This window comes from Rutilus rutilus, assembly GCF_951802725.1.
Source record: "Rutilus rutilus genome assembly, chromosome: 6".
In the NCBI taxonomy this organism is placed as follows: Eukaryota; Metazoa; Chordata; class Actinopteri; order Cypriniformes; family Leuciscidae; genus Rutilus; species Rutilus rutilus.
Window position 1 is genome coordinate 1,135,559 of NC_140214.1, and position 27,785 is coordinate 1,163,343.

Genomic DNA, 27,785 nt, shown 5'->3' on the forward strand with positions numbered 1-27,785 from the left:
GACAAAGAAAAACATATCACTCACTGCTCTCGACTGAATAACTTCTGTAGCTTTACTAAAGCTACACTGTGAAGGATTTTCTCCCATCTAGCGGTGAAATTGTTTATGACTACCAACTGAATATTACTTTCTAGCCCCTCCCATTCCGAGGGCGTTTTAACTCCTACGGTGGCCGTATTATTCCAGATCTGCCGGCAGTCGCGAGTAATCTCCCCCTCGCATTCGTCACGGCGCCACTGAGTGTCAAAACGCTAAAGATGAAGCTTGAATTTGCAGGTATGTCCCTCTCATAGACAGTAAAAGAAATGGACACAGCGACCCCATTGGATTCAACGGAGACAAAGTGAAGCCCATTAGAAACTTTTTCTTCCTGGGGGTCCAGCGTACTGCGCAGACTCAAACTGAGCTCGACGACGTAGATGTGACGTGAGCAAACCGTCTGTCTTCTAGTAGCTGTGCCAAGATCAATCTGAATCATTACCTTCCGAAACTCGCAGAGACGGAGAGCGTGAGTAGGAGCTGTCCATGATCTTGAAGCAGGAGAAACTTTTTGTAGGTGTTCTGATTAATTACTTTGTCATTTTGCCTCGACGTCCTCCCGATTGCCCGCGAGCTTCTCTTCCTGTCCATATGGTAATTTCCTACTGTGCGACAGAGAGTCGCGTGGCTGTGACGCAATCGTTAGCCTACTTTTACAAAAACTGCTTCTACAGGGCCATAACGTAAGCTACAAGGTAATGGAGCCTTTTATACATTTTCGTGTTTCTTTAGAAATAAATAATGGACAAATGGAGTCTTTAAACGCCTCAGATGTAAAGTTATGCGCTGTCAAAGTGACGCCAAAATGAATGGGAGTCAATGGGATGCTAACTGCAGGTGGGGTTCCGTTAGCCAATGGCGGCGTCCGGGGGTGCTTCAAAATAATACAAATCGCTGCACCCTTGGTCCCTCTTTGGCGAATGTATTTTCAAGATGGAGGCGCAACATGGCTGCCGCCTTTCGAGCGACTCGCTTGTATGTATTCTGAAGGGCAGATTCTACGCTTAGGAGAATACTTGATTAGTTGGTAGTAATTACACATGAATGAGCACATATCATTTTGAAAAAACTGAAAGTGTTTTTTGCTAAGAATCAACTTAGAATCAACAAAAAATGTACAGTGTAGCTTTAATAAGGATTCATCTATATAATTTGGCAGAGCATGTACAAATCAGAACCAGACAAAAACACTGTTTACGCTGATCATGGATTTAAAAAATGTTTTGCTTAAACGTTTTGCTTAGACAGTAATCTAATATTTTTTAAATGTTGCTACTTGTTTGAAAGTAACTTTACCATAATGTTTGCAAAATGGATTTGTTTCCTTAATGTCCGTATAATGAAGAAACAAAGTTTGTTTTTTTATGTTAAAGTTAACATATTTTTTTTAGGTGGAAAAAAAAAGTCTTGCAAAATTGCTCACGTGACCCGCACATTAAGAGGGTGTGATGATGAGGAAAAGTGTTTCGGTTTGATTAAAGATTATGAAGACAAACATTTATGTCTTAGTTTCGTAAATGCAGGCTGTATATTTAGAGATTGAACTAGCCTACATTTAATTAGACATTTAACACAAGAGGAAGAAATGTCCTGTGCAAAAATATCTGCGGGCTCGAACAGGAGGAGCTTGAATTGTTCTGAGATCAGGATCTGTTTGATGTGGTGAACAGTGAACACACACACACACACACACACACACTCTCTCTCTCTCTCTCTCTCTCTCTCTCTCTCTTCCTCGGAAGAGTTCTCAGTCATGGTTTTCCGTGGATTTCTCCATGTTCTCCTGTGGGAACAGTAACTCATCGCTATATTAATCGATGATTGTGCGTCGCGAGTGTTTCAGATGTTCGCCTCCAGTGCGTCGGCTCTGATGGATGTTGTCGGAGTGAATACAGTTCTGGATAAAAGACAAACTTCATGTGTGATTAATCTGAGGAAGGAAGATCCTGAGCGAAACTCATTCTGTGGGAATAACAATGGCTGTGTCTGTGCTTCTGCTGCTGGTGGCGATCGGTGAGGGCTTACATTCACTTTCATTGTCCTGTTTAGAGACTGATAAATACGAAAATACTATGTATTTGTGAATAGAATAGAATATTAATAAAATAATCAATTAGAAATGTTGTCGGTATCGCGTAGATTGCAGCCAGTCAAAATACTTAACGCAAAAGACATATTTTTCAGCATTTGAGTGCTGTTTTATCTAATAGGGAATTAAATTATGTCATAATAAAGAGTATCAGATCAAACTGGATAGTTTGTTTAAAACTAATTGAGTTTGACCTGTAGTTAAAATCATCAACCGCAAACCTTATTCTTTATGATGGCGTGTGAACAGATTCCTCAAAACGCTTCATACTGTTAATCAAGCTCAGTTTTAGCCTAATAATTGATTAGATCTTGATTTTTGAGGGTCATTTCAAACTTAATATTGGAGTGTCTAAAGTCAGACAAACTTAGAAAGGTGTTTGTGCCCTAAAATGTCAAATATATGGGGATTTTTTGCCACTTGTGGTTCATTTCTGACCCTAGAAAACTGTGTGTGTGTGTGTGTGTGTGTGTGTGTAAGGGGATAGTTTGTACTATTAAACGTAGAATGTACATGTTGTACTATTAAGGATTCAATAACATAAAGTATTGTATTTCTGCACACACGTGTGGATCTCATGAAGTGTCACGTGGGAAGAGAGCACGACTCCCGGACTGTGTTTGACCCGTTTCATCAGCTGGAAATCACCAACGTTTGGCACACACTTCAAACGGAGCTGAGAGATAAAAAAGATATTTTCATATGCACTTTCTCTCCAGTGTGTTTAAGAGAATCTAACGTTCAATTAAGTGGCGCATTATAGCAGGCTTTCCCAGTAAAACCAGTCGTCAGGCCAGATTAGAGTGTGCTGGGAATTTATAAGGGGAAAAACCTCAGGATCAGGTCAAAGAGAAGCCAGACTGCAACCTTAGTTTGGAGAAACTTTGTTAGATATGAAACATAATCAAGCTCAAACTGTGTGTTATCTGAGCCACAACTTGTTTTTACTCACGCTTATGTTTTTGAATAATGTCTTTTATAATGAAAGTCAATGGGGTCCAATGCCATTTAAGCGGCAACCCTTTACAGGTTCATTAGTTAACATTAGTTATTAATAACATGAACTAACAATGAGCAATACATTTGTTACTGTATTTGTTAATCTTTGTTAACGTTAGTTTATAAAAATCCAGCTGTTCATTGTTTGTTCATGTTAGTTCACAGTGCATTAACTAAGCCTAATGTTAACAAGATTTTAATCAAGTGTTAGTAAATGTTGAAATTAGCATTAACAAAGACTAATAAATGCTGTATAAGTGCAGTTTATTATTAGTTCATGGTAACTATAACTAATGTTGTTAACTAATGAACGTTATTGTGAAGTGTTACCATTTAGACTGTAATGTTCTGAGTTCTGAGTTAAATGATGACAGAATGATCATTTTTAATGTTTACATTAATCCTTTAACCTACAAAGTGACTTACAAATGACTGGAGGGTCAGAAACGCAATCCAAACAGTGAAGATGTAGGATAGAAACTGAACAGCAGAATAAACCGACAAAATACATGTTTTTGGCTCAGGACATTGCTAAAATTATAAAATATTATCTGGGAAAAATAAATAATAAATGTAAAAAAGAAAAAAAAAAAGTATGATATGACCCCTTTAATATATGAAAATTCTGATACATATCACCAAGTTTGAATTGACTTTCACTCAGGAATTGCTAGTAAATTTCACAAGTATTTAGAAATAAATTGAATTAAACATAAAAAAAAAAATATATATAGGCTATAAAGACTCAAATAATATTTTCTCGTAAAACGTACTCCATAAATCTTTATTTACAACTTGTTTTGCCTATTGAGTTATGTTCTATTGAATTCTATTCTAGACATTCTATTTTGCAGACATTATTGGAACGTTACTTTTGAATGTTTTGAACATTCCGAAACAAGAAGTAGCGTTTAAAAAAACGTTAGACAAACATCCGATCCAACTGAAATGTTTAAATAAACGATGCATGAATGATTTCTTTCGAGGACATTATTAAAGACCAGATAAAGCATTCTGGTAGAACGTTTGCTCGTAACTTTAAGAGAACTTTTGCCAGAACTTTTCCCTGTTAGCTGGTCTCCTCCTCTAAATACATGTGGTTTATCTCTATTCTTATCCACATGAAACCCTTTCCTCCATTGAATCATGCATCTATTAAAACGTCTACAAGCTCATAAACTTGTATATATAATCAGAATTAACGAGAGGGCCGTTAGAGCGGCTCTCCGGAAGAAAGCGGCCCTCAGACGCGGAGCACGTGTGGTAAAGAGCTTATAGATGGAGTTGTGTTGTGGACTGATGGTTCTGGAGTGTGTGTGTGTGTGTGAGCTGTTACCTCAGCGATGGGATCGGGCCAGCTGGAAATGTTCTCGTGGTTTGGTCTCGACTCTCGAGAGTTGTGGACGCTTTGATTGAGAAAGAAACCGAGTGTTTGGCTCTGCTTGCTTCGGCATTAACAACGGAAGGATGAAAATGCTCATGATTTGTCATGAATTAGTGTGAGAAACCAGACAGAGACCCCTCTAACGAATATTAAATCCATAACTAGATTTTTTTATACTACAGGAACAAAGTAAGTACTTTTACACCAGCAGTCTGGGGATTTTAATGCTTTTGAAAGAAGTATTATCTTCGCAGCAATTAATGCTGATGCAAAATACAGTAAAAAATAGTGAAATATTATTCTAATGTAAATCATCTGTTTTCTATGTGAATATATAGTAAAGTGTAATTTATTCCTGTGATCAAAGCTGAATGTTCAGCATCATTACTCCAGTCTTCAGTGTCACATGATCCTTCACAAATCATTCTAATGATGATTTGATGGATCAACAAACATTTTTATATTTTATGTTTTCCTCATCAGAATGTTATGAAACTTGGTAAATGTTTGGCACTTGCTGTGTGAACACACAAATAAAATATGGACATTATTCGAAAAGGTTAAATGGTCCTGAAAAGATTGTTGTTCGCGCATTGGAAATGAATGTGAGACGAGTTTCCTCTAGTGGAAGCGTTTGGTACTGCAGCCGAACAACATCTCACTGAAAGCTCGTTTCTGGAGATATCAACCTCAAATTTGGAACACAACTTGTTTAGATTTATGGCTTTGAGTTTTAAAGTAAAATGTGTTTTGGAAAATATACAGTACTGTGCAAAAGTCTTAGGCATGTTAATATACCCCCACCTCCAAAAAATGGTTTTAAGTCAGTTATTTATATCTTTTGCTGTGGTGTGTCAGTAGGAAATATCAGTTTACATTTCCAAACATTGTTTTTGCCATTAATTGTAATAATCCAGTGAGATTTGTGTATGCACAAGGAGTCTGACAACAGCCGGTATGATCTGATCTCACCATCATCGAGTCCATCTGTGATTACATGAAGAAACAGAAGAAACTGAGACAGACTAAATCCAGAAGAACTGCGGGAACGTCTCCGAGATGCTTGAAGAAACCTTCCTGCAAAGCTTCCTGAAAAACTATGTGCAAGTGGTACCTGGACAAAAGCCGTTTTAAACGCAAAGGGTCGTTACACCATATATTGATTTGAATTAGTTAAAGGACAAGTTCGGTATTTTACACTTAAAGCCCTGTTTACAGATCGTTTCTGATGAAATAGAACGGTTAAGATAAAATTTTGGACAAATGCTGCTGTCCCGAGAATTTTAGGTTTCTTTCGCTTTCCCCCCCCACCAGTAGACTGGTTGTATGTGCACTGGAACAGTCCTTCCTAAAACGCATTAAATATTAATTTACAAAGACGTGAAACTCACCGAGTGGTCAGGGGTGTTCACTTGTATGCTCACACAAAAATCGCTGCAAAAGATGCTTTCCAACAGGTTTTATTGTAGTTTTTGTCCAACTCCATTGACTTGTATTAGGATGTGCTGTGAGGTACGGTATTACTCCGCCGCCGGAAACTGGAATGGGGTTGTTTGTATTCTTTCTGTAGTGCAGTCGCGGTATCGTAATGCCAGTGGTTTGCCTGCAATTGGCAAAGGTGCATTATCGCCACCAACTGGGCTGGAGTGTCTATTATTCAAGCTCTCAACGGAAGAATGTTCGGGTGTGAGGCGTTTGGAAAAATAGGTCCACAGTTTTACAACGAATGGTAAAACACCTGTTGGAAAGCATCTTTTGCAGCGATTTTTGTGTGAGCATACCAGTGAACACCCCTGACCACTCGGTGAGTTTCACGTCTTTGTAAACGAAAGTTTAATGCGTTTTAGGAAGGACTGTTCCAGTGCACCTATACAATCAGTCTACTGGTGGGGGGGAAGCGAAAGAAACCTAAAATTCTCGGGCCAGCAGCATTTGTCCAAAATTTTATCTTAACCGTTCTATTTCATCAGAAAGGATCTGTAAACAGGGCTTTAAGTGTAAAATACCGAACTTGTCCTTTAACAGAAGATTTAATAGATTTTAAGGCACAAATTTTTTTTCAAGGAAAAAACATTTAAATATGTAATTGTATGATCAAAGATGATTTTTAAGTGATAAAATGATTGACTACAGGGGACTTTAAGAGTGTAATTTGCTTTTTACTACAGTCACTCACGGTAGAGTCGTGACGGACGATTTCTGTCCACCTTGGTCTTGTTTTTTCAGCAAGACTTTTGTCTCCTTTTTAAAAACTAGGATAAAAGAGAGAGATGTAAAAGCATCAGGAAAGAGGATTCATGAGGATCAGGCGTGTGCTAACAGGGTTTCAGGTCAAGTCACGTCACATTTATTTATACAGCGCTTTTCACAACACAGAGTGTTTCAAAGCAGCTTTACAGAGATAACAGGAAAATAATGCAACAAAGTTTCTTTCCAGAAGAAAATAGCATCACAGTCCAGCTTCAGTAAGTTCAGTGATGTTTCATATTTGCTGTAAAAAGTTATTAATTTAGTTCGTTTATATATATATATAGCCGCTCTGGAGAAAACCGTGATGTCATCGTCCAGCTCAGTTCAGTTCTCATATAATGGTGTCAATGCAGGCAGATCAATAATATTGTTGAATATTAAATTAAATGTTACATTTAATGTCCCCAACTAAGCAAGACAAAAGCCAATGGCAACAAAGGTGAATAAGGCGACGAACCAAAACCTTGTGAGAAACCAGACTCAGTCGCTCAGTTCTCCTCTGGCAAACGAACCATCAGTGTATGATTATGATTATGATTCAGGCATTACAGGTCAGATTGGATCAGAACATTCAGAATATCCAGTTCCGTCAGGTTGAAGATCAGATCATCACGCCGGTATAGACCTTATGCACCAGAGAAACGAGGGCGCCGCAATCTTTAGAATATTGTCTTTTAACTTCCGTTTTTGCGGTCGCTCTTTATATCTCTATGGCGCTTCTGTCCAGGAGTAATTAGCTTTTGAAGTGGATTTACTTAATGTAAAGTTAACGAAAGTTATCATGAGGACTGTGATGTTTAAAGCAGATGACTAAACAAATGTCAGTCGACCGGGAAGATTTTAAAACGAGCCGTACATTAATACAGACCGGAAGTCAAAAGACAACGAACGCAGCGCTGAAAAGGGGCGGGAGATCGGATCATCACGCCGGTATGGAGAGTTTGAGGTCGGATCATCACGCCGGTATGGAGAGTTTGAGGTCGGATCATCACGCCGGTATGGAGAGTTTGAGGTCGGATCATCACGCCGGTATGGAGAGTTTGAGGTCGGATCATCACGCCGGTATGGAGAGTTTGAGATCGGATCATCACGCCGGTATGGAGAGTTTGAGGTCGGATCATCACGCCGGTATGGAGAGTTTGTTGAGGATCATCACGCCGGTATGGAGAGTTTGAGGTCGGATCATCACGCCGGTATGGAGAGTTTGAGGTCGGATCATCACGCCGGTATGGAGAGTTTGAGGTCGGATCATCACGCCGGTATGGAGAGTTTGTTGAGGATCATCACGCCGGTATGGAGAGTTTGAGGTCGGATCATCACGCCGGTATGGAGAGTTTGTTGAGGATCATCACGCCGGTATGGAGAGTTTGAGGTCGGATCATCACGCCGGTATGGAGAGTTTGAGGTCGGATCATCACGCCGGTATGGAGAGTTTGAGGTCTGATCATCACGCCGGTATGGAGAGTTTGAGGTCGGATCATCACGCCGGTATGGAGAGTTTGTTGAGGATCATCACGCCGGTATGGAGAGTTTGAGGTCGGATCATAGTTTGTTGAGGATCATCACGCCGGTATGGAGAGTTTGAGGTCGGATCATCACGCCGGTATGGAGAGTTTGTTGAGGATCATCACGCCGGTATGGAGAGTTTGAGGTCGGATCATCACGCCGGTATGGAGAGTTTGAGATCGGATCATCACGCCGGTATGGAGAGTTTGTTGAGGATCATCACGCCGGTATGGAGAGTTTGAGGTCGGATCATCACGCCGGTATGGAGAGTTTGTTGAGGATCATCACGCCGGTATGGAGAGTTTGTTGAGGATCATCACGCCGGTATGGAGAGTTTGAGGTCGGATCATCACGCCGGTATGGAGAGTTTGTTGAGGATCATCACGCCGGTATGGAGAGTTTGAGGTCGGATCATCACGCCGGTATGGAGAGTTTGTTGAGGATCATCACGCCGGTATGGAGAGTTTGTTGAGGATCATCACGCCGGTATGGAGAGTTTGAGGTCGGATCATCACGCCGGTATGGAGAGTTTGTTGAGGATCAGTGGCGATGGCTGTCGTGTTGAACGGGTTCGTTTCTGCAAACGAGGTGCAAGCGTTTCTCAGGAGACTGAGAGAGATGACTTTGATACGAGGGAAGCAGCGAAGCATTACTAATGTTTCCAGATGTGCAGGCCGGAGTTTCCCTGGAGAACGCAGGGTTTCGTTATGATCCGTAAAGATGAATGCGGATGAAGGGTTAATAGGGGAAGCATGCAACTAATATATATATCACCACACTCCCAGTTACTCGATACGTGGACGGTCACACTTTACAGTAAGGCTCATTACTTAACATCAACTGATAATGAACTGCACTTATACAGCATTTATTAATCTTTGTTAATGTAAATTTCAACATTCACTAATACTTTATTAAAATCTTGTCAACATTAGTTAATGCACTGTGAACTAACATGAACAGCTGGATTTTTATAAACTAACGTTAACAAAGATGAACAAAAACAAATGGTTAGCTCATACATTAATGTTTAATAAATGAGCATTATTGTAAAGTGTTACCGATTACTTTAAGAATGGCAAACATTTCTTGTGTTACAAGTTGTTTAAATATGCAAATGAGCGTGAATCTTATATAAAATTGATCACTGAAAGTTTCTTTGTGGAACCAAAAATGTTTCTTCTATGAAAACCCTTTATATTGACTTTGAGAGGATTGTTTCAGCACTATTTGATGATTGAAATGGTTAATGTTGTTATTCTGCATGCTCTTTACTCTGATTCAGACAGATGTAGTTTCTTGTCATAAAGTTTCCTACTTTGGGAATATATTTGCTGATGTTTCTGGTCTTGCGCTGGAATGCGTGTTCATATACACAGACCTGAAGCCTCAGGCACTAAAATTCTTTAATTTCCGAGGTTTTAGTCCTCAGATTCGTCAGCTATTCTGGGTTTTCTCCTTTCATCTGGCGCCCGTATGCAGGTCCTGATCGCGGGCCAGAAATGTGTTTGGTGTTATCTCAACCATGAGCTTTATTTTCTCCAAGTGTCATTACACCAAGTTTAAAAATGAATTATAACACCTTATCTCTGTCCAAAACACCAGCTCGTTCCCACATTCATTACAGGTCTTTATATCCCCTAACGTTCTCACACTGAGTGTCTGTGTGTGTGTGTGTGTGTGTGTGTGTTTGTTTGTGTGTGTGTGTGTGTGTTTCTACACAAGTTCTTTCTGGAATTATTCTTTCCATTCAGCTTGAATTGTGGCCAAGTGATCTAAACGATGTGTAGTTGGTATCTTTAAAGCCATGTGTCATTACAGTGTTTACTTGCAGATCTTTTGACATTTGTACATGCGAACATTTCTCAAGTATTTAAAAAATGAATTAACCCTTTCAATACTTACATAACCTGACATTAAAACTGGTAGTTCAAAGTGTTTTACATTACTGTAAAATGATCTAAAAATATGGATAGATGGATAGATGGACAGACAGACAGACAGACAGACAGATAGATAGAACGATAGATAGACAGACAGACAGATAGATAGATAGATAGATAGATAGATAGATAGATAGATAGATAGATAGATAGATAGATAGATAGCTTGGTAGATAGATAGATAGACAGACAGACAGATAGAACGATAGATAGATAGATAGATAGATAGATAGATAGATAGATAGATAGATAGATAGACAGACAGACAGACAGACAGACAGACAGATAGAACGATAGATAGATAGATAGATAGATAGATAGACAGACAGATAGATAGATAGATAGATAGATAGACAGACAGATAGATAGATAGATAGATAGATAGATAGATAGATAGATTGGTAGATAGATAGACAGACAGACAGACAGACAGATAGATAGATAGATAGATAGATAGAACGATAGATAGAACGATAGATAGATAGATAGAACGATAGATAGATAGATAGATATTGTAATGCTTTTGAGTTATAGGATTTTTTTTGTTACAACGCTGCTGTTTTTAAGTCACTTATTTGTATGGTACACAATTATGTTAAAACTTTGGAAAGCCTTTGGAAACTGAATTAGCTTGTGCTGTTACACATACATACATTCATCTCATACATGTGTAAAGTTGGGTAGCAAATATGGCCAAATCAAAAGAGAACAAACTGTTTTATTCCATTAGAAAGTCTATGGCTACAAGAAGATTTCCAAAACACTCAAAGTTTCTAGAGACTCGGCTGGCAGGATTATTGTACAAGAAAACCTAATCATTATGGGGAATAAAATGTTTGATCAGAGCAACTGAGAAAAACACTAAATTTACTGCCAAAGACTTGCAAGATGAGCCGATGAAAGGAGGAAAAAACGTTTCAATGCGGAGGATAAGAAGAACACTAGACAAGCATGGCCTTCATGTCGGGAAATCTTGCCGAATGAATGATCTCTTGACCGAGAACACAAAAGGCCGACTTGAATATGCTAAAACTCCTTTGGGTAGACCTGTGGAGTCCTGGAATAATGTTTAATGGAGTGATGTGACCAAAACTGGAACATTGATGTTCTTCTGAGCAAAACAGGGTCAAACATGGAGGCGTCATCATTTTATGAATGGCTCTTTCAACGGCTTCTGATTGGCCCAAATCACTTCTTACGTCAGTGAGTTCTGACCTCGTACGCGCGAAATACCGTTAATCTTCATTCCGCGTTCACACAGCGCATATAACCGATGATTTACTGGTAATGTTACAACTTCCCTTACTGGTAAATTGCCAGAACCAATGTACCGGTATATTTGAAAAGGTCCTGTTCACACATGATCTGTTACCGGTAATTTACCAGTAAAGACTATGGGCCCTATTTTAACGATCTGAAACGCAATCAAGCGCGAAACGCAAGTAACTTTGTGGGCGGGTCTCGGGATAAATGACTCTTGCGCCCGACGCAGATCTAAAATGTGTTGGTCTGAAGTCGCTTCATTACTCATAGGTGTGATTTGGGCTTAATGTGAAATAAACCAATCAGAGCGACATCTCACATTCCCTTTAAGAGCAGGCGCGCTTGTTCCATGGCGGATTGCTATTATAACGGCGGATTTGCCAGGAGCGGTTCACAGCCGAGGAGACCGACGTTCTCGTAGAGAAGTGACATTGGGGATGGAGAAACACACACAAATTAGCTTCGGGTAAACAGGCGTATGATAATTTGGGTAAATGTGTAAGCTAGATTTATGCCTATTTTTTCACATCTTCATGGACACAACAATGATTTCCCTCGAGTGTTAATATTTTTCCTTGTAATAATGTATGGTTTTCTAAAAATGTGAACTGCTGTTTCTGTGTAGATGAGAGAAGCAAAGTGTGTGTGCGTTGTGCACACGCTACATTATGGCCAAGCATGCGCCCTTAAAATAGCATGAATAATGCGCCACTGACTTTAGACGAGGTTTCTCCTGGTCAGTGGCGGAATTGTTTTCTGAAACTGCAAAATAGCACCAGGGAACGTTTGCGCCGGAACACGCCTCCTCTTTTCGCTGAACCGCTCCCGGGAGCGCAAGTTCATTCCCTAATTTACCGACGTGCGTCTGTGGAGGGAAAAGTGAGAAATAGGAATAATACATGCGTCGCTGTACAAAGTCAATTGCGCTGGGAGCAATATAGGGCCCTGTATGTGTGAAAGGGGCTAATGTCTTCTGTAGAGCTGTAGAATTTTGAATTTGTGTCATCATTTATGAATTTAGCATAAAGCATAAGATGTGCATTTCTTTTCTTCCCTATTGTGCCGTTTAATGGCGTGATGTGACCAAACTGGAGATTTGATGTTCTTCTGAGCAGAAGAATGGTCAAACATGGAGGCGCTCCTGTCGTGTTAAGCTGTGGATGTGGAAATCTTGACTGAATGAAGGACATCATGAATTCTTTGAAGTATCAAAGCCATTTTGGCAAAGATGGTGATGCCTTTGGTGCAGAGACTGAAGCTTGAGAATCAATGGACTTTCCTGCAGGATGGGGAAACCTTGGTTCAGGGATCAGTCGTAGACTGTCCTTGAGTGGCCTGGACAGTCTTCAAATTAATATCTCATTGAAAATATCTGGCGAAATTTAAAGAAAGCATTGGTAATGTGAAAACCAAAGAATATCAGTGATCTGGAAGTTTCTTTAAGGGAGGAATGGGCCAATGGCGTTTTCAAGTCATGTCGAAAATATCGTATTTACGAGCTGAACACACATGAAGCTTGGGATTTTCTTCTGAAAAAGTCTAAGTTATGATATGTAAAGCAAAAGTTATGACGTTAAAAGTAAACATTATGACATATTGGCCCGGTTTCACACACAGGGCTTAGACTAAGCCAGGATTAGGCCTTAGTTCAATTTGGACATTTAAGTAGCTTTTATAATGCCTTTTTAGACATGCCTTAGAAAAGAACATTACTGGTGTGCATTTTGAGGCAACGCAGTGTCACTAGCCGCGTTTCCATTACCCTTCAAATTGCACAAATTGAAATTGCGCATTGAAAATACGGCCAATGGAAACACGTCAATTTCGCAAAAAATCCCATATATCGCAAAAAAGTTTTCACGCTCGCATGAGTTTTTCAGGCAGTTAAAAAAAAAAGGAATATTTCGCAAACCTGCAATGGAAACAGTTTTTGCGGATTATAGTCACATGACGTAGACGACGCTGTATGTTTTGGACAGAAGACGAGACAGAGTTATTTATTAAACTCATAAAAAACAAAAGAATTACGGGAATGCTGGATTCTAAACGACAAAGAAATGCCACAATCAAGACCTCGAAGCAGATATGAGGGAGAAACACCCCTCACAAGTATAAGGGTCTTTCCTTGCTATTAATGCTTGGAAAACACACCTAGGTCTCCTTCCATTAATAATAATGGCTAGTGCGGTGGCTGTGATATACGTAAACCTACCGACATCCATCAACATAATTATTGGAATGACTTATCACGAGAGAAAAAATTTACATTTCAGTTGCATAACATCGGTTAATGGAAACACCGTCATTTCACAATAGTGAAATAAGCTGATGATCAATAAAATGCAGCTCATATCGGTTGCTTTCGGTGACGTGAACTCCATTAAATCTGCATATAGCACTGGAATTGAAGATCGGATTTATATCCGTTATGTGACCAGGTGTAAATGGAATTGTTTTGATAAATCAGATAGCTATCGGATCTGTAAAAACACATGAAGTGACCAGGCGTAAACAGCCCCTATGTTGCTGTCTGGGGTGTATCAGATGTCCTGTTAAACCTCATCTAACCAGTTGCTGTGTTTGATGTCCTCAGGGTGTGTGAAGAGCTCGTCGGACAGTCGTTCCCCTCGTCTGGCGCTAGAGAAGAGTCTCGGCTGGCCGTCCAAACACACACAGTGCCTCCACATGCTGAAACACCTGCATAACGGCGCCCGCATCACGGTCCAGATGCCGCCCAACATCGAGGGCCACTGGGTGTCCACCGGGTGAGAGCGTTAGAGCCTTTCTTTTCTTTTAAAAGGCAATTAGTATTCATGCATATTATCGATTTAACTGCACTGACACTAGCAGATGAGAACTGAATTGATCTGAATAATGATACTATCAGCCCCTTTCACACAGCAATCCCAGTAAATTACCGTAAAATTGGCAGTAAAAATGACCCGGTAAACTACTGTAAAATTGCCAGTAAAAATGTCCTGGTAAATTACCGTAAATTGCCAGTAAAAATGACCCGGTAAATTACCGTAAATTGCCAGTAAAATTTACCCAGTAAATTACCGTAAAATTGCCATAAAAATGGCTTTACAGGTGAATACAGAAATATACTGTTTACACAAGCAACGGCGTTCTGGCTTTTTACCGGTTAGCTCCAAAACACCGTTAAATTCTATGATTTCAGTCATCGGAAGTGCTCTTTAAACGCCACGCCGTTGTCTTCATCCGTCCGCTTGAAGAGAAGTGCTTTAGTCTCGCTATCACTCCAATTTGAAGACATTTGTAAACAGTGCTGAGTAAATGCGTCATAATTTTATGACCTCGTACGTGCAAAATACCGGTACTCTTCATTCCGTGTTCACACAGCGCATATTACCGGTAATTTACTGGTAATGATACAACTTACCTTATATCATTTTAAAAGGTATATTTTAAAAGGTCCTGTTCACACATGATCTGTTACCGGTAATTTACCAGAATTTTGAATTTGTGTCATAATTTATGAATTTTACAACATTAAAGCCGGCATAAAGCGTAAGTTGCGCAAGTCTTTTCTTCCCCTTTGTGCCGTAAATCTGAGCGAAAGGCTTCTCAATCAAGAACAAATGTGGGCGGGGCTTGGATGATTGGATGGTTGTGGTTTGCTATTGGCTGATCTCATGTGAGTGACAGGTTGCCCCGCCCACATCATCAGATAAGAGAAGAGATGCTGCGAGAGGAACTTATTCTGATTTAAGATTACTAGGAACATGAAGTTAAAACAATAATAATGTGCATGGATAAACAATTTATAATAAACACACTGTAAAAAAATTCTCTGTAAAATAATGGTAAAATACTGGCTGCAGAGTCGCCAGCAAATTACTGTTACTTTACAGTATTTATACTGTGAAAATATTTTACGGTTTATTACCGTAAACATGAAATACGGTATAATTCTGTATTTTTCAAAATTTACAGTGAAATACTGGCTGCAGAGTCGCCAGCAAATTACTGTTATTTTACAGTATTTATACTGTGAATTATTTAACAGCTTTTTTCTGTAAAATTAAATGCAGCACATTATCTCTGTAAAGCTGCTTTGAAACAATCTGTATTGTAAAAAGTGCTATATAAATAAGTGACTTGACTCTCTCTGTTCCCTCATGGCAGCTGTGAGGTTCGACCCGGTCCAGAGTTTCTCACTCGCTCGTACCGCTTCTTTCACAACAACACCTTCCAGGCTCTCCAGTTCTACTACGCCGACAACCACTGCACCGCCCCGACATACACACTCCTCATCCGGGGCCGACTGCGACTCCGACAGGCTTCCTGGATCGTACGGGGCGGCACCGAGGCCGACTACCAGATCCACCGCGCACAGGTATAGAAACATAAAACACGTTCAAATGTACGGATGAGGAAATATTGGTAACACTTTACAGTAAGTTTTCAATAAGGTTGCAAAATTGGACAACACTTCTATCTTAGGTCAAGTAAATTTTAGTACATTTTTAAGATCAAAAGTTGTATCTGTTAACAAATCAAACTGTCCCCAAAATATGTAGTTTTTTTTAATGAATTAATACACTAAAACTAAAAAACGAGTGAGTCATTGACTCATTCCTTTGATTTCCAGAGAGCAACATAGTGTCGGCCCACATCCGGTACGGCTGGAATCCACATGTGCCAGATGTGGCCTGGATCTGGGCCGACACTATGTTGCTGTCGAGGTTAATTCATTTGGGAATGAAGTAAATGGCACTCTTTATGAATGAATCATTGATTCACCCGATTGATTCGCTCAAAACGCGTATTCATTTAGAAACGAAACACCAAAGACGCGAACAGTTCTGCTCTGGCTTTAGATAAGATTTTCCTTGGCAAAATTGTGCAAAACAGACAATATTGTGTCTAAAATATAACAAATATTAACTTTTTATTGAACTGACACAGACAGCAACATAGTGTCGGCCCAGATTCGGCACACATGGATTCCACACGGCCCAGATGTGGGCCGGATCTGGGCCGACACTATGTTGCTGTCTGGGATTTTGAACTCAAATTTAATATTTTCACGATTGCACTCGTGCTATTCGAGACAAAAACAGCACTTGTGTGATATTGCTTAACTATATCATATGATATAAATTAGGGCTGTCAGTTAACGCGTTATTAACGGCGTTAACGCAAACCCATTTTAACGCGATCAATTTTTTTATCGCGAGATTAACGGTCTTTTTGGCCTAGCAAACTTTGTAGTTTTTTTCACATGCTTTTGCAACAGGACGCGGCATGCGCGGCGCTGCTCTATGAAACCCATTCATTTCAATGGCTTGCGCCGCGCGAGGACGTTTTGTTGCTTTGTCGACCAAAGCACAAGCGGATCTAGCTAGACCGGAAACAAAACAGCAGGCACGCGCACACACTTGTTTGGGCTTGCGAGCCGGCCAAATAGTAGGTTAACGTTACGTTCTGAGTGGATGGCGAGCGCGAGACGCCGAAATGGATGCCAATAAGATTCTGAATGGAAAGTTTACTTTTAAAAAGTTGGCAAATGGTTCCATTGACTAGACCAAAGTGATCTGTGTGTTTTGTCGTTGTGAACTGAGCTATCATCGCAGTACGTCCAGTCTGAAACACCACTTGATGATGGCCACCCACACACACACACACACAGCTGTTGCGAATTCTCCAAACCCTCGTCAATGTCAGGACCTCGTCAGGATTTCTTTCACCCTTTTATTGATGGACAGTGTTACATTGTGTGAGAGATTATTTGCTCCAAGTGAGAATGTTAGTGTGAAATTGAACACAGTATTGCAATTGTTGTTTTCAATAATAAAAAAATCTGCACAAAGCAAGCCAATCCGCTTTTTTCATGTTGATAAGAGCATTAAAATGAGAAAAAAATAATGGGACAAAAATAAATCAAGAGACATTTAGAATAGATAAAAATGTGCGATTAATCGCGAGTTAACTATGACATTAATGCGATTAATCGCGATTAAATATTTTAATCGTTTGACAGCACTAATATAAATATGAGGCTACAAATCATAGAGGGGCATTTTTGCCCTGATATCTTGAATTTTAGGGTCATTATAACTGCATTCAAAAGGCTATCTTATTATATGATCTACGTAGGTCTGGGGCGGGTGCGTCATTAAATCATTTAGTATTTACATGGGAGGAATTTGCAAGTGGAAAAACTGAACGCGTCTCCAGAGCGCAAACGGATCTGCTCGTGCGCGAGGTTAAAGCTGTGTGTGTGTGTGTGTGTGTGTGTGTGTGTGTGTGTGTGTTTGTGTGAGAGAGGTTAAAGCTCAGACCATCTACGGGACAAGCCGGATTCACCATATCTTTATGTACACAATATTAATCTTTTACATTGTAATCTTTTTATTTTGAATATTTGCCATGTTTGTGTGCTGCTGTGCGTCCCTGTGTGTGTAATAAGCAGAGTGTGTGTGTAATAAGCAGAGTGTGTGTGTGTAATAAGACTGTTGTTATAGACCAGAATCTGAATTTGTCTCATATTTGATGAAGTGTGCATCATTGATTCTGTGAAGCTGCTTTGAAACGATCTGCACTGTAGAGATAAACGTGGCTTTGCTCACTTCCAAAAACTGTAAATAAATTTTACTGTAAAATTACATTCAATGTACAGTTAGATCTATCACAGTTATTCACCGTATATAGCACAGAAACTTTCTGTTAACCGATTAACAGTTTTCCACTGTAGCATTTTTACGGTATTTTACCGTTAAAATCACGATCTTTTTTTACAGTGTACTGTAGATAATAAACGTGTCTTGACTTGTCCAGAATCTGAATTTGTCTCATATTTTATGAAGTTTGCGTCATTGATTCTGTTTATGACTGTGAAGCTGCCTTGAAACGATCTGTACTGTGGATATAAACACTTTGTTAAACTTTGTTAACCAATTAACAGTTTTTCACTGTAGCATTATTTTACCGTTTACCGTTTTATCGTCTTTTCATTGTAGCATTCTTTTACCGCTTACCATTTTATCATCTTTTCATTGTAGCATTCTTTTACCGTTTACCGTTTTATCGTCTTTTCACTGTAGCATTCTTTTACCGTTTACCGTTTTATCGTCTTTTCACTGTAGCATTCTTTTACCGTTTACCGTTTTATCGTCTTTTCACTGTAGCATTCTTTTACCGCTACTGTTTTATCGTCTTTTCACTTTAGCATTCTTTTACCATTTACCGTTTTAACGTCTTTTAATTGTAGCATTCTTTTACTGTTTACCGTTTTATCGTCTTTTCACTGAAGCAGTCTTTTACCGTTAAAATCACGATATTTTTTTACAGTGTACTGTAGAAATAACGTGTGTTGTCTCGACAGGTTGTGTGTCACTCGGCGTCGGTGGCTGAAGATCTCGGTCAGAAACTGAACCGCACCTGTAAAGGCTCCTCTCGGGACCCCGGATCCTGGGAGCCTCACGTGAGTTACGACCTGTGGAGCAACGAGAGCGCCTGCGACTGCGACTGGAACCGAGGCCTGAACTTCTCCATGCACGAGCTTCAGCTGTTGAGGCTGGAGAAACAGTACCTGCACCACAACCTGGACCACCTGGTGGAGGAGCTTTACCTGGGAGACATTCACACCGACCCCGCGCAGAGGATTTACTACAGACCCTCCAGCTATCAGCCGGCGCTGCAGAACGCCGAGGTGAGCCCAGAAAACATTCTGTGAATATTCTGTCTGAAAACTGGGGTGAAATCACTGGAGTGACTTACTGCTGTAATAAGCAGGTTTGGAAAAAGCAACTAATAAATCACCTTAAAAAATGTTAAATAAAAAATATGTAAACATCCTTGAAAGAAAATACATTTTATAGGCTTCAACATCAAATGTTAGTTTTTTTGTAAAAAAGAAGAAAAAAGGAAAATAAAAGCAATTTACACATTTACAAAAACATACATTTAAAAAAATATCAATTATAAATATAAAAAAAAACATTATTATTCATTACAAAAATGCATTATTATTCATTACAAAAACTGATTTTTTATTCATTATAAAACCTTTTTATTTTAAAAATGTGTAAATATCCTTAAAGGTATAGCGGAGGATCTTTCCGAATTTTAGATAAGAACCGCCCTCTCCACTTTTTGAAAAAATGCACATGCGCAACACTCTACCTGCTCCCGAGAGGGAACGCCTATTAAACGTGTGCGAGGTTCTCCTCGTGCACGCTCTGTTTACAAGTTGCTGTCGGCATCGCTCATACAAGATTACTTTCCAAAAGAAGATTTGCACTTTTTCTCCAAATAGCATGCCAAACTTTACCTGTCGAGTAGAAACTTCGCGACTGAGGCATCAGTGGGAAGCCCAACCTGTGTTTTCAGCGCACGCCATCGTGTAAAACAATCTCCCAAAAACACTCTGATCTTGTTTCTCTCTTCTGAGGCCTTTCTCTTCTTCTCATACAGTTCGTACAAACTTTTTCTCTTGCGACCCTCAGACATTTTCAAAGGACCCGGTGAAACGGCGAGCTTCAATGAATGGCTGAGCTCTAGCTCACCACACATAAACACCTGAAAGTGCGCATGCGCAGAAAACGAAAACTAAGGGACGAGCACGTACGACGGGCTTACGTAAGCATATCACCAGAATGATTGACACTTAGGTGGACCAATAGTTTACACTACCCACCCGGAAAAAGAAAATCCTCCGCTATACCTTTAAGAAAATAAGTTTTAAACATTTACAAAATGTATTAATATTATTATTTATTAGAAAAATATTATTATTCAGTACAAAAATGCACTATTATCAACAAATCTATATTATTATTCTAAAAATATGTAAACATCATTGCAAATTTACAAAATGTTTAAACATTTACAAAAATGTATTATTAATTACAAAAAATAATATTATTATTCATTACAAAAATATTTTATTATTTTTATACAAATATGTAAATATCCTGAAGATAGCAAACATAAAATATTAGTTTTTCTTCATTAAAAACTAATTATTCATATTATTATTTATTACAAAAATATTATTCATTACAAAAATTTATTATTATTATTAAAAAATATTATTCATTACATTATTATGAATTACAAAAACTACATTATTATTCTAAAAACATGTAAACATAAAAAATAGCAAATATAAAATATTGTTTTTTTCATTAAAAAGCAGTTTACAAATTTACAAAAAAGTATTATTATTAATATTATTAATTACAAAAAATAACATTATTCATTACAAAAATTTTTTTTAGAAAAATATGTAAACATCCTAAAAAAATACTAACTTAAAACAACTATTTTATGTACAAATGTATTTTTTTAAACAGATTAAATTAATTATTAATTACAAAGAAATATTATAAATAATACATTTTATAATTTATAATATTTTTTGTAATTAATTATTAATTTAATCTGTTTAAAAAAGACTAACTTAAACAACTGTATTTTATGTACAAATGTATTTTTTTAAATAGATTAAATTAATTATTAATTACAAAAAAATTATAAATTACAAAATGTATTATTTATAAAAAATATTGTTCATTACAAACACTTATTATTTTACAATTATTATAAAAATATGTAAACATCCTAAAAAAAAAGAAAAAATACATAGCAAACATGAAACAGATTTTTCATTAAAGAGCAATTTACACGTTTAAAAAAAAGAAAAAAAATTTAAAGTATTGTTATTAATATTATTCATTACAAAAAATATTATTATTATTCATTGCAAAAGCTAATTATTATGTATTATTCATGTCCTCTTTCCACTAGATCTAGTGTTGTCATATAACAGTGGTCACTTTTATAAGCAGCTTGTGTCAGTGAGAAGTGTGTGTGTGTGTGTGTGTGTGTGTGTGTGTGTGTGTGTTTTCCGAGACTGAGATGATGTTTGAGTTTAGGATGAAAGATCTTCTCTTAACGCTGAGATTCGTGATCTGTTGGTGTGTTGCAGGATGTTTATCTCTCTGCTCGACTTCTTCATCTGGAAGAGTTTTTTCTGGAGGATCTCAGTAATAATCATAATAATAATAATAAAAGAGAAGACGTCCTGCCTCGCTCTCGTCTCTGTTGAAACAAACCAAACCTCATTCTGTATGAATTAACGTCTCAGCTTAGAGTAAACATGACTCTGGTTTGAGTCTCAGACTCGTGTTTTCTCTCAGTAAGAGGCAGAGACTTTTGACCAGCAGCGTATAGTGATGAGAAGTGTGATTTCAAGAAAGATATTCAGTTGTGTTCAGTGTTTTGTGCAAAAGAACAGCTTTAAACACACAGGGCTGCGTTTGGCCTTCACACACACTGTATTATGAGCATAAACAGCTCTTTTTGGCACGTTGCTTCGTTTAAGTAGTTGCTTTAGTGACACAAACCAGCTTCGGTCGACATGAGCTCGTAAAAAATGTAATATAGGAATTCCTCTTTATGGAAAGATGTTTACTTTTTTCTTGTGCTATTAAAAACTATTTGCAAATTCAGCCACAAGAGAAAAATCTAAAATCCTCAAGCATGTGGCGTCCATTTCAATCCCATCATGCACTGCGTCATCGCACACCATTAAAGCCCTCATTAACACATCGTTCCTGATTTAGCCACTCGACGGACATGATTGCAATTCCATCCCTGAGTCTCAAAAGCAGAACCTGTGTGTGTGTGTGTGTGTGTGTGTGTGTTCATCGGTAGTTTTCTGGGTGGATCAGACTCTGCATGTTTTCTGCATGTGTGTATTCAGTGTCATGTGCCTCATGCATGGGTGCTTTTTATTAATTGTGTATTAATAGAAGCATAACTAGTTTGCAGTTTGAATGTATCATTTACAGTTTAAATATAATTTACAGTTTTGCAGTTTGAAAGTATCATTTACAGTTTAAATATAATTTAGTTTTGTAGTTTGAAAGTGTCATTTACAGTTTTGTAGTTTGAAAGTATCATTTACAGTTTAAATATAATATACAGTTTTGTAGTTTGAAAGTATAATTTACACTTTTGTAGTTTGAAAGTATCATTTACAGTTTAAATATAATTTAGTTTTGTAGTTTGAAAGTATCATTTACAGTTTAAATATAATTTAGTTTTGTAGTTTGAAAGTGTCATTTACAGTTTTTGCAGTTTGAATATATAATTTACAGTTTTGTAGTTTGAAAGTATCATTTACAGTTTAAATATCATTTACAGTTTTGCAGTTTGAAAGTATCATTTACAGTTTGAAAGTATCATTGTTTAAAGCGCTCTGCAAATAAATGTGAACTGAAGATAATCGTGTCTCTGGTCTGTTGTCAGAACCACGATCTCAGCTGTGTCTCGTGTGGTATCGTGTCTCTCTCGGACCCCCTCCACCCGCCGGTTCTCCCGCACGGACCCGAGCTCACGGTGAGTCTCCACGGGCACTGGGTGTCCCGGCGCTGCGAGGTCCGGCCCGAGGTTCTGTTCCTCACACGACACTTCATCTTCCACGACAACAACAACACGTGGGAGGGCCGATACTACCATTACTCTGACCCGGTCTGCAAACACCCCGCGTTCAGCATCTACGCCAGAGGACAGTACAGTCGTGGGGTTCGGTCCACACGTGTCATGGGCGGCACCGATTTTGTGTTCAAAGGTGAGACTCTTCGAATATCATTCACAACTCCTTACGTACAATCGCCTTGGGCCTGTTATTTTGCTGCAATAAGAAATCAAAAATCTAGTGTTGTCGATTTAATGTGTTAATTAGGCCAATTTAATTAAATAGTTATGGAAAAATATGATTTAATGCACCATAATTTGATATCTGAGCTGTGTGGAATCCATGTCGGCCAGATGTGGGCCGGATCTGGGCCGTGAGGAATCCATGTGTGCCAGATGTAGGCCGGATCTGGGCCGTGTGGAATCCATGTCGGCCAGATGTGGGCCGGATCTGGGCCGTGTGGAATCCATGTGTGCCAGATGTGGGCCAGATCTGGGCCGTGAGGAATCCATGTGTGCCGGATGTAGGCCGGATCTGGGCCATGAGGAATCCATGTGTGCCAGATGTGGGCCGGATCTGGGCCATGAGGAATCCATGTGTGCCGGATGTAGGCCGGATCTGGGCCATGAGGAATCCATGTGTGCCAGATGTGGGCCGGATCTGGGCCGTGTGGAATCCATGTGTACCAGATGTGGGCCCGATCTGGGCCGTGTGGAATCCATGTGTGCCAGATGTAGGCTGGATCTGGGCCATGAGGAATCCATGTGTGCCAGATGTGGGCCGGATCTGGGCCGTGAGGAATCCATGTGTACCAGATGTGGCCCGGATCTGGGCCGTGTGGAATCCATGTGTGCCAGATGTGGGCCGGATCTGGGCCGTGTGGAATCCATGTGTGCCAGATGTGGGCTGGATCTGGGCCGTGTGGAATCCATGTGTGCCAGATGTGGGCCGGATCTGGGCCGTGTGGAATCCATGTGTGCCAGATGTGGGCCTGATCTGGGCCGTGAGGAATCCATGTGTGCCAGATGTGGGCCGGATCTGGGCCGTGTGGAATCCATGTGTACCAGATGTGGGCCGGATCTGGGCCGTGTGGAATCCATGTGTGCCAGATGTGGGCCTGATCTGGGCCGTGAGGAATCCATGTGTACCAGATGTGGGCCGGATCTGGGCCGTGTGGAATCCATGTGTACCAGATGTGGGCCGGATCTGGGCCGTGTGGAATCCATGTGTGCCAGATGTGGGCCGGATCTGGGCCGTGTGGAATCCATGTGTACCAGATGTGGGCCGGATCTGGGCCGTGTGGAATCCATGTGTGCCAGATGTGGGCCGGATCTGGGCCGTGAGGAATCCATGTGTGCCAGATGTGGGCCGGATCTGGGCCGTGTGGAATCCATGTGTGCCAGATGTGGGCCTGATCTGGGCCGTGTGGAATCCATGTGTGCCAGATGTGGGCCTGATCTGGGCCGTGAGGAATCCATGTGTGCCAGATGTGGGCCGGATCTGGGCCGTGTGGAATCCATGTGTACCAGATGTGGGCCGGATCTGGGCCGTGTGGAATCCATGTGTACCAGATGTGGGCCGGATCTGGGCCGTGAGGAATCCATGTGTACCAGATATAGGCCGGATCTGGGCCGTGAGGAATCCATGTGTACCAGATGTGGGCCGGATCTGGGCCGTGTGGAATCCATGTGTGCCAGATGTGGGCCGGATCTGGGCCGTGTGGAATCCATGTGTGCCAGATGTGGGCCGGATCTGGGCCGTGTGGAATCCATGTGTGCCAGATGTGGGCCGGATCTGGGCCGTGTGGAATCCATGTGTGCCAGATGTAGGCCGGATCTGGGCCGTGAGGAATCCATGTGTGCCAGATGTGGGCCGGATCTGGGTATTAATGGACTTTAATGAACTAATTCTCTTTCCAGTGAACCACATGCGTGTGATACCGATGGATCTCGCGACCACGTCTCTGCTGAACGTCTTCGAGGGGAACGAGTGTGGTGTTCAGGGCTCGTGGCGTGTGGGCGTGGAGCAGGACGTCACTCCGACCAATGGCTGCGTGGCATTAGGGCTCCGCCTCCCGCACACGGAGTACGAGCTCTTCCGTGTGGAGACGGACGCTCACGGGCGAAACCTGCTCTACAACGGCCAGCGGCCCAGCGACGGCTCCAGCCCGGACCAGCCCGAGAGGAGAGCCACGTCCTATCAGATGCCATTACTCCAGTGCAGGTCAGAGGTCATCGCCGATGGCCCGCAACAACTCAGCAACCATTGCCGGGGTGGTTACCATGGCGATCTGGCAACGACGGTGGCGGTTTTGAGTTTATTCGCATTTATGTTTGCAGACAAATAAGTGCATTTTCATGACAGTTGCCGGGGCGGTTACCATGGCGATCTGGCGATGACAGTGGCGTTTTCAAGTTTATTTGCGTTTATGGGATTCTTCAGATGAAGGACGAATAGGGATGTTTGTGGAACATGTTTGACTTGAAGACCCAGAATGCACTTGTGTAATAATGATTGGACTAATTAAAACTGCTGCACAACGATAACCGCACTTTATTAGAACGAACGAAGCCGCCGCTTTCACTTCTGACGAGACTTTGTTTTCCACGAGTGCTGAAGGAAAAAAGAAATTCACACCCGAAATGAAGATTCTGTCATTGTTTATTCACTTTCTTTTCCATTCATAGAGAGCTGGAGCCTCGTTCATAAAGACGAGTGGATGATGATCATAAATATGAACACAAGACAGTTTGAGAAATGTTCCTACGAACTATTTATAAACGTAAATGCACTCCAAATGTGTGTGTGTGTGTGTGTGTGTCTTTGTGTGTGTGTGAGTGACTTTGTGAGTGAGTGTTTGTGAGTTTGTGTGAGTGTGTGAGAGAGTGTGTGAGAGTATGTGTGTGTGTGTGTGTGTGTGTGTGTGTGTGTGTGTGTGTGTGTGTGTGTGTGTGATAGTGTATTTGTGTGTGAGTGTGTGTGTGAGTGTTTTTTTCTTCAGGAAATCCTATATAATTAATGCATTAATTTCAGTGATTAATCATCACAAAGCGGTTGATCATTTGTGCATGTGCTTTACATTTAATAAACACTTTTGGATTATTTTAATTACCGGTAAATATTATTGCAATAAGTTTGTACACATGATGCTCTTCAGTTTGCAGACAATAGACAATTTTCATGCCAGTTTTTGACCTGAAAGTGTAAAATAAAAGTGTCCCTTTCTTTTGCCGTAGGACGAAATATGATCATATGAGCGTTTTATAAACGAGGCTCCTGGATATCATAACATTTGAGTGTGTGTGAGTGTGTGTGAGTATGTGTGTGAGTGTGTATGTGTGTGTTTGAGTGTGAGTGAGTGTGTGTGTGTGTTTGTGTGTGTGTGTGTGTGTGTGTGTTTGAGTGTGAGTGTGTGTGTGTGTGTGTCTTTAAAAATGTGTCCCTTTTTCTGTAGGACTTATTTTGTTGGTGTGACTCGAGTAGCTTTAAAAAAAAAAATTCTCGCTTAATGTTTGACAGAAAACGACCAGCTCACAGGTTTGAAATGACAAATGATGACAGAACTTTAATTTCTCTGTGTGTTTTTCCCTGTAAAGCATTCGTTGCAGAACGAGTGAGACGTGGACGTTCATATCAGAGGTATTTTTATACGAGAACGAGTTTAAGACGACGATATGAACCATTTCAAGGGCTACATGCGAGGAAAGGGAAATATTAAAGGTCCCATATTGTCAAAACTGAAATCTCCTGGCTTACTTCATGATAGCAGAGGTCTAGAGGCGATGAAACTACCATATAAGTTTCAAAACAGTCGATCCACAGACAAATACACACACAGCCTGTGTCAGAACTACTCAGTCTCCGCCTTCAGCCCCAGCCCCACCAATGGTGAGTCACTCAGAGAACAACAGGCCAATCAGAAGAGAGGCTCATGAATATTAAGTAGACAGGCCAAACTTGACCTGTTCTTGGCGGAGCTCCTGAGAAACGAGCTGTAAATATATATCGAGATGGTTTTTGTTACTTATACCGCAAATATATATTCTTAAGGACATCAGAACCTAAAATAATGTGTACAATATGGGACCTTTAGTAACTGTAGATAATCACTGCTGACTTTATAGAGCTGTTTTCAGGAGGGTTTTTAACACGTGCTGTTTCAGGCCAGTAAAACACGGATCTCTGACCCTTCTCATTCACCAACAGTAGATTTATAAATATGCTGACGAAGCGGTAAAGTCGATTAGACATGATTCTTACATGTGCTGGAATGAACTGTCACTTTGCAAAATATCTTATAGAAAAATTGCAGATACGCTGCAAAACATGATGATCTTCCTCAGTGTTTCTGTCTCGTTCTCCAGCACAAACATCTAAACATTATTAAAGCAAGATTCATTTACTGGAGAAGAAGCAAAACGAAGGGTCAGTTGATGTTTTTTAATAAGTGTCATAGCTATAACATATTTCATACTGTATAATGTGGATGTATTATAGTGTTTCAAACACAAATCACAATGAGAATTTAATGGAATAAAAATGTCCTGCTTTATTCTGACATTGCCATCATTTTAAATGCATAAAAAACACATTTAAGATGTTTATATCTGTTGTTTTACTGTGTAATGAATATTAATAACTGTATATTAAGATCCATGTTTATCGATTACACACAGACATCAACCAAAAAAAAGTCTGTAATAACTGTTTAACCATTACATTCTTCAGCAAAGAGCAACAGAATGACAATAAATTTGAAACTTGAACATGTTTGTCTTGAATGTGCAGAGCGACACTAAATATGTATGACTAAATATGACTGAAAAGTATATATATATATACAGTACAGGCCAAAAGTTT

At 39.9% G+C, this 27,785-nt stretch overlaps 1 protein-coding gene across 1 annotated transcript; it reads left to right on the forward strand.

The window, feature by feature from the left end:
• Window positions 1–1,720: 1,720 nt before the first annotated feature.
• LOC311291400 (protein APCDD1) lies at window positions 1,721–27,689 on the forward strand. The gene is made up of 6 exons (XM_084410418.1): window positions 1,721–2,052; window positions 14,067–14,238; window positions 15,623–15,833; window positions 18,825–19,151; window positions 22,757–23,078; window positions 24,845–27,689. The coding sequence occupies exons 1-6, from the start codon at window positions 2,016–2,018 to the stop codon at window positions 25,270–25,272; spliced, it is 1,497 nt and encodes a 498-aa protein (XP_084266544.1). The 5' UTR covers window positions 1,721–2,015; the 3' UTR covers window positions 25,273–27,689.
• Window positions 27,690–27,785: the final 96 nt, after the last annotated feature.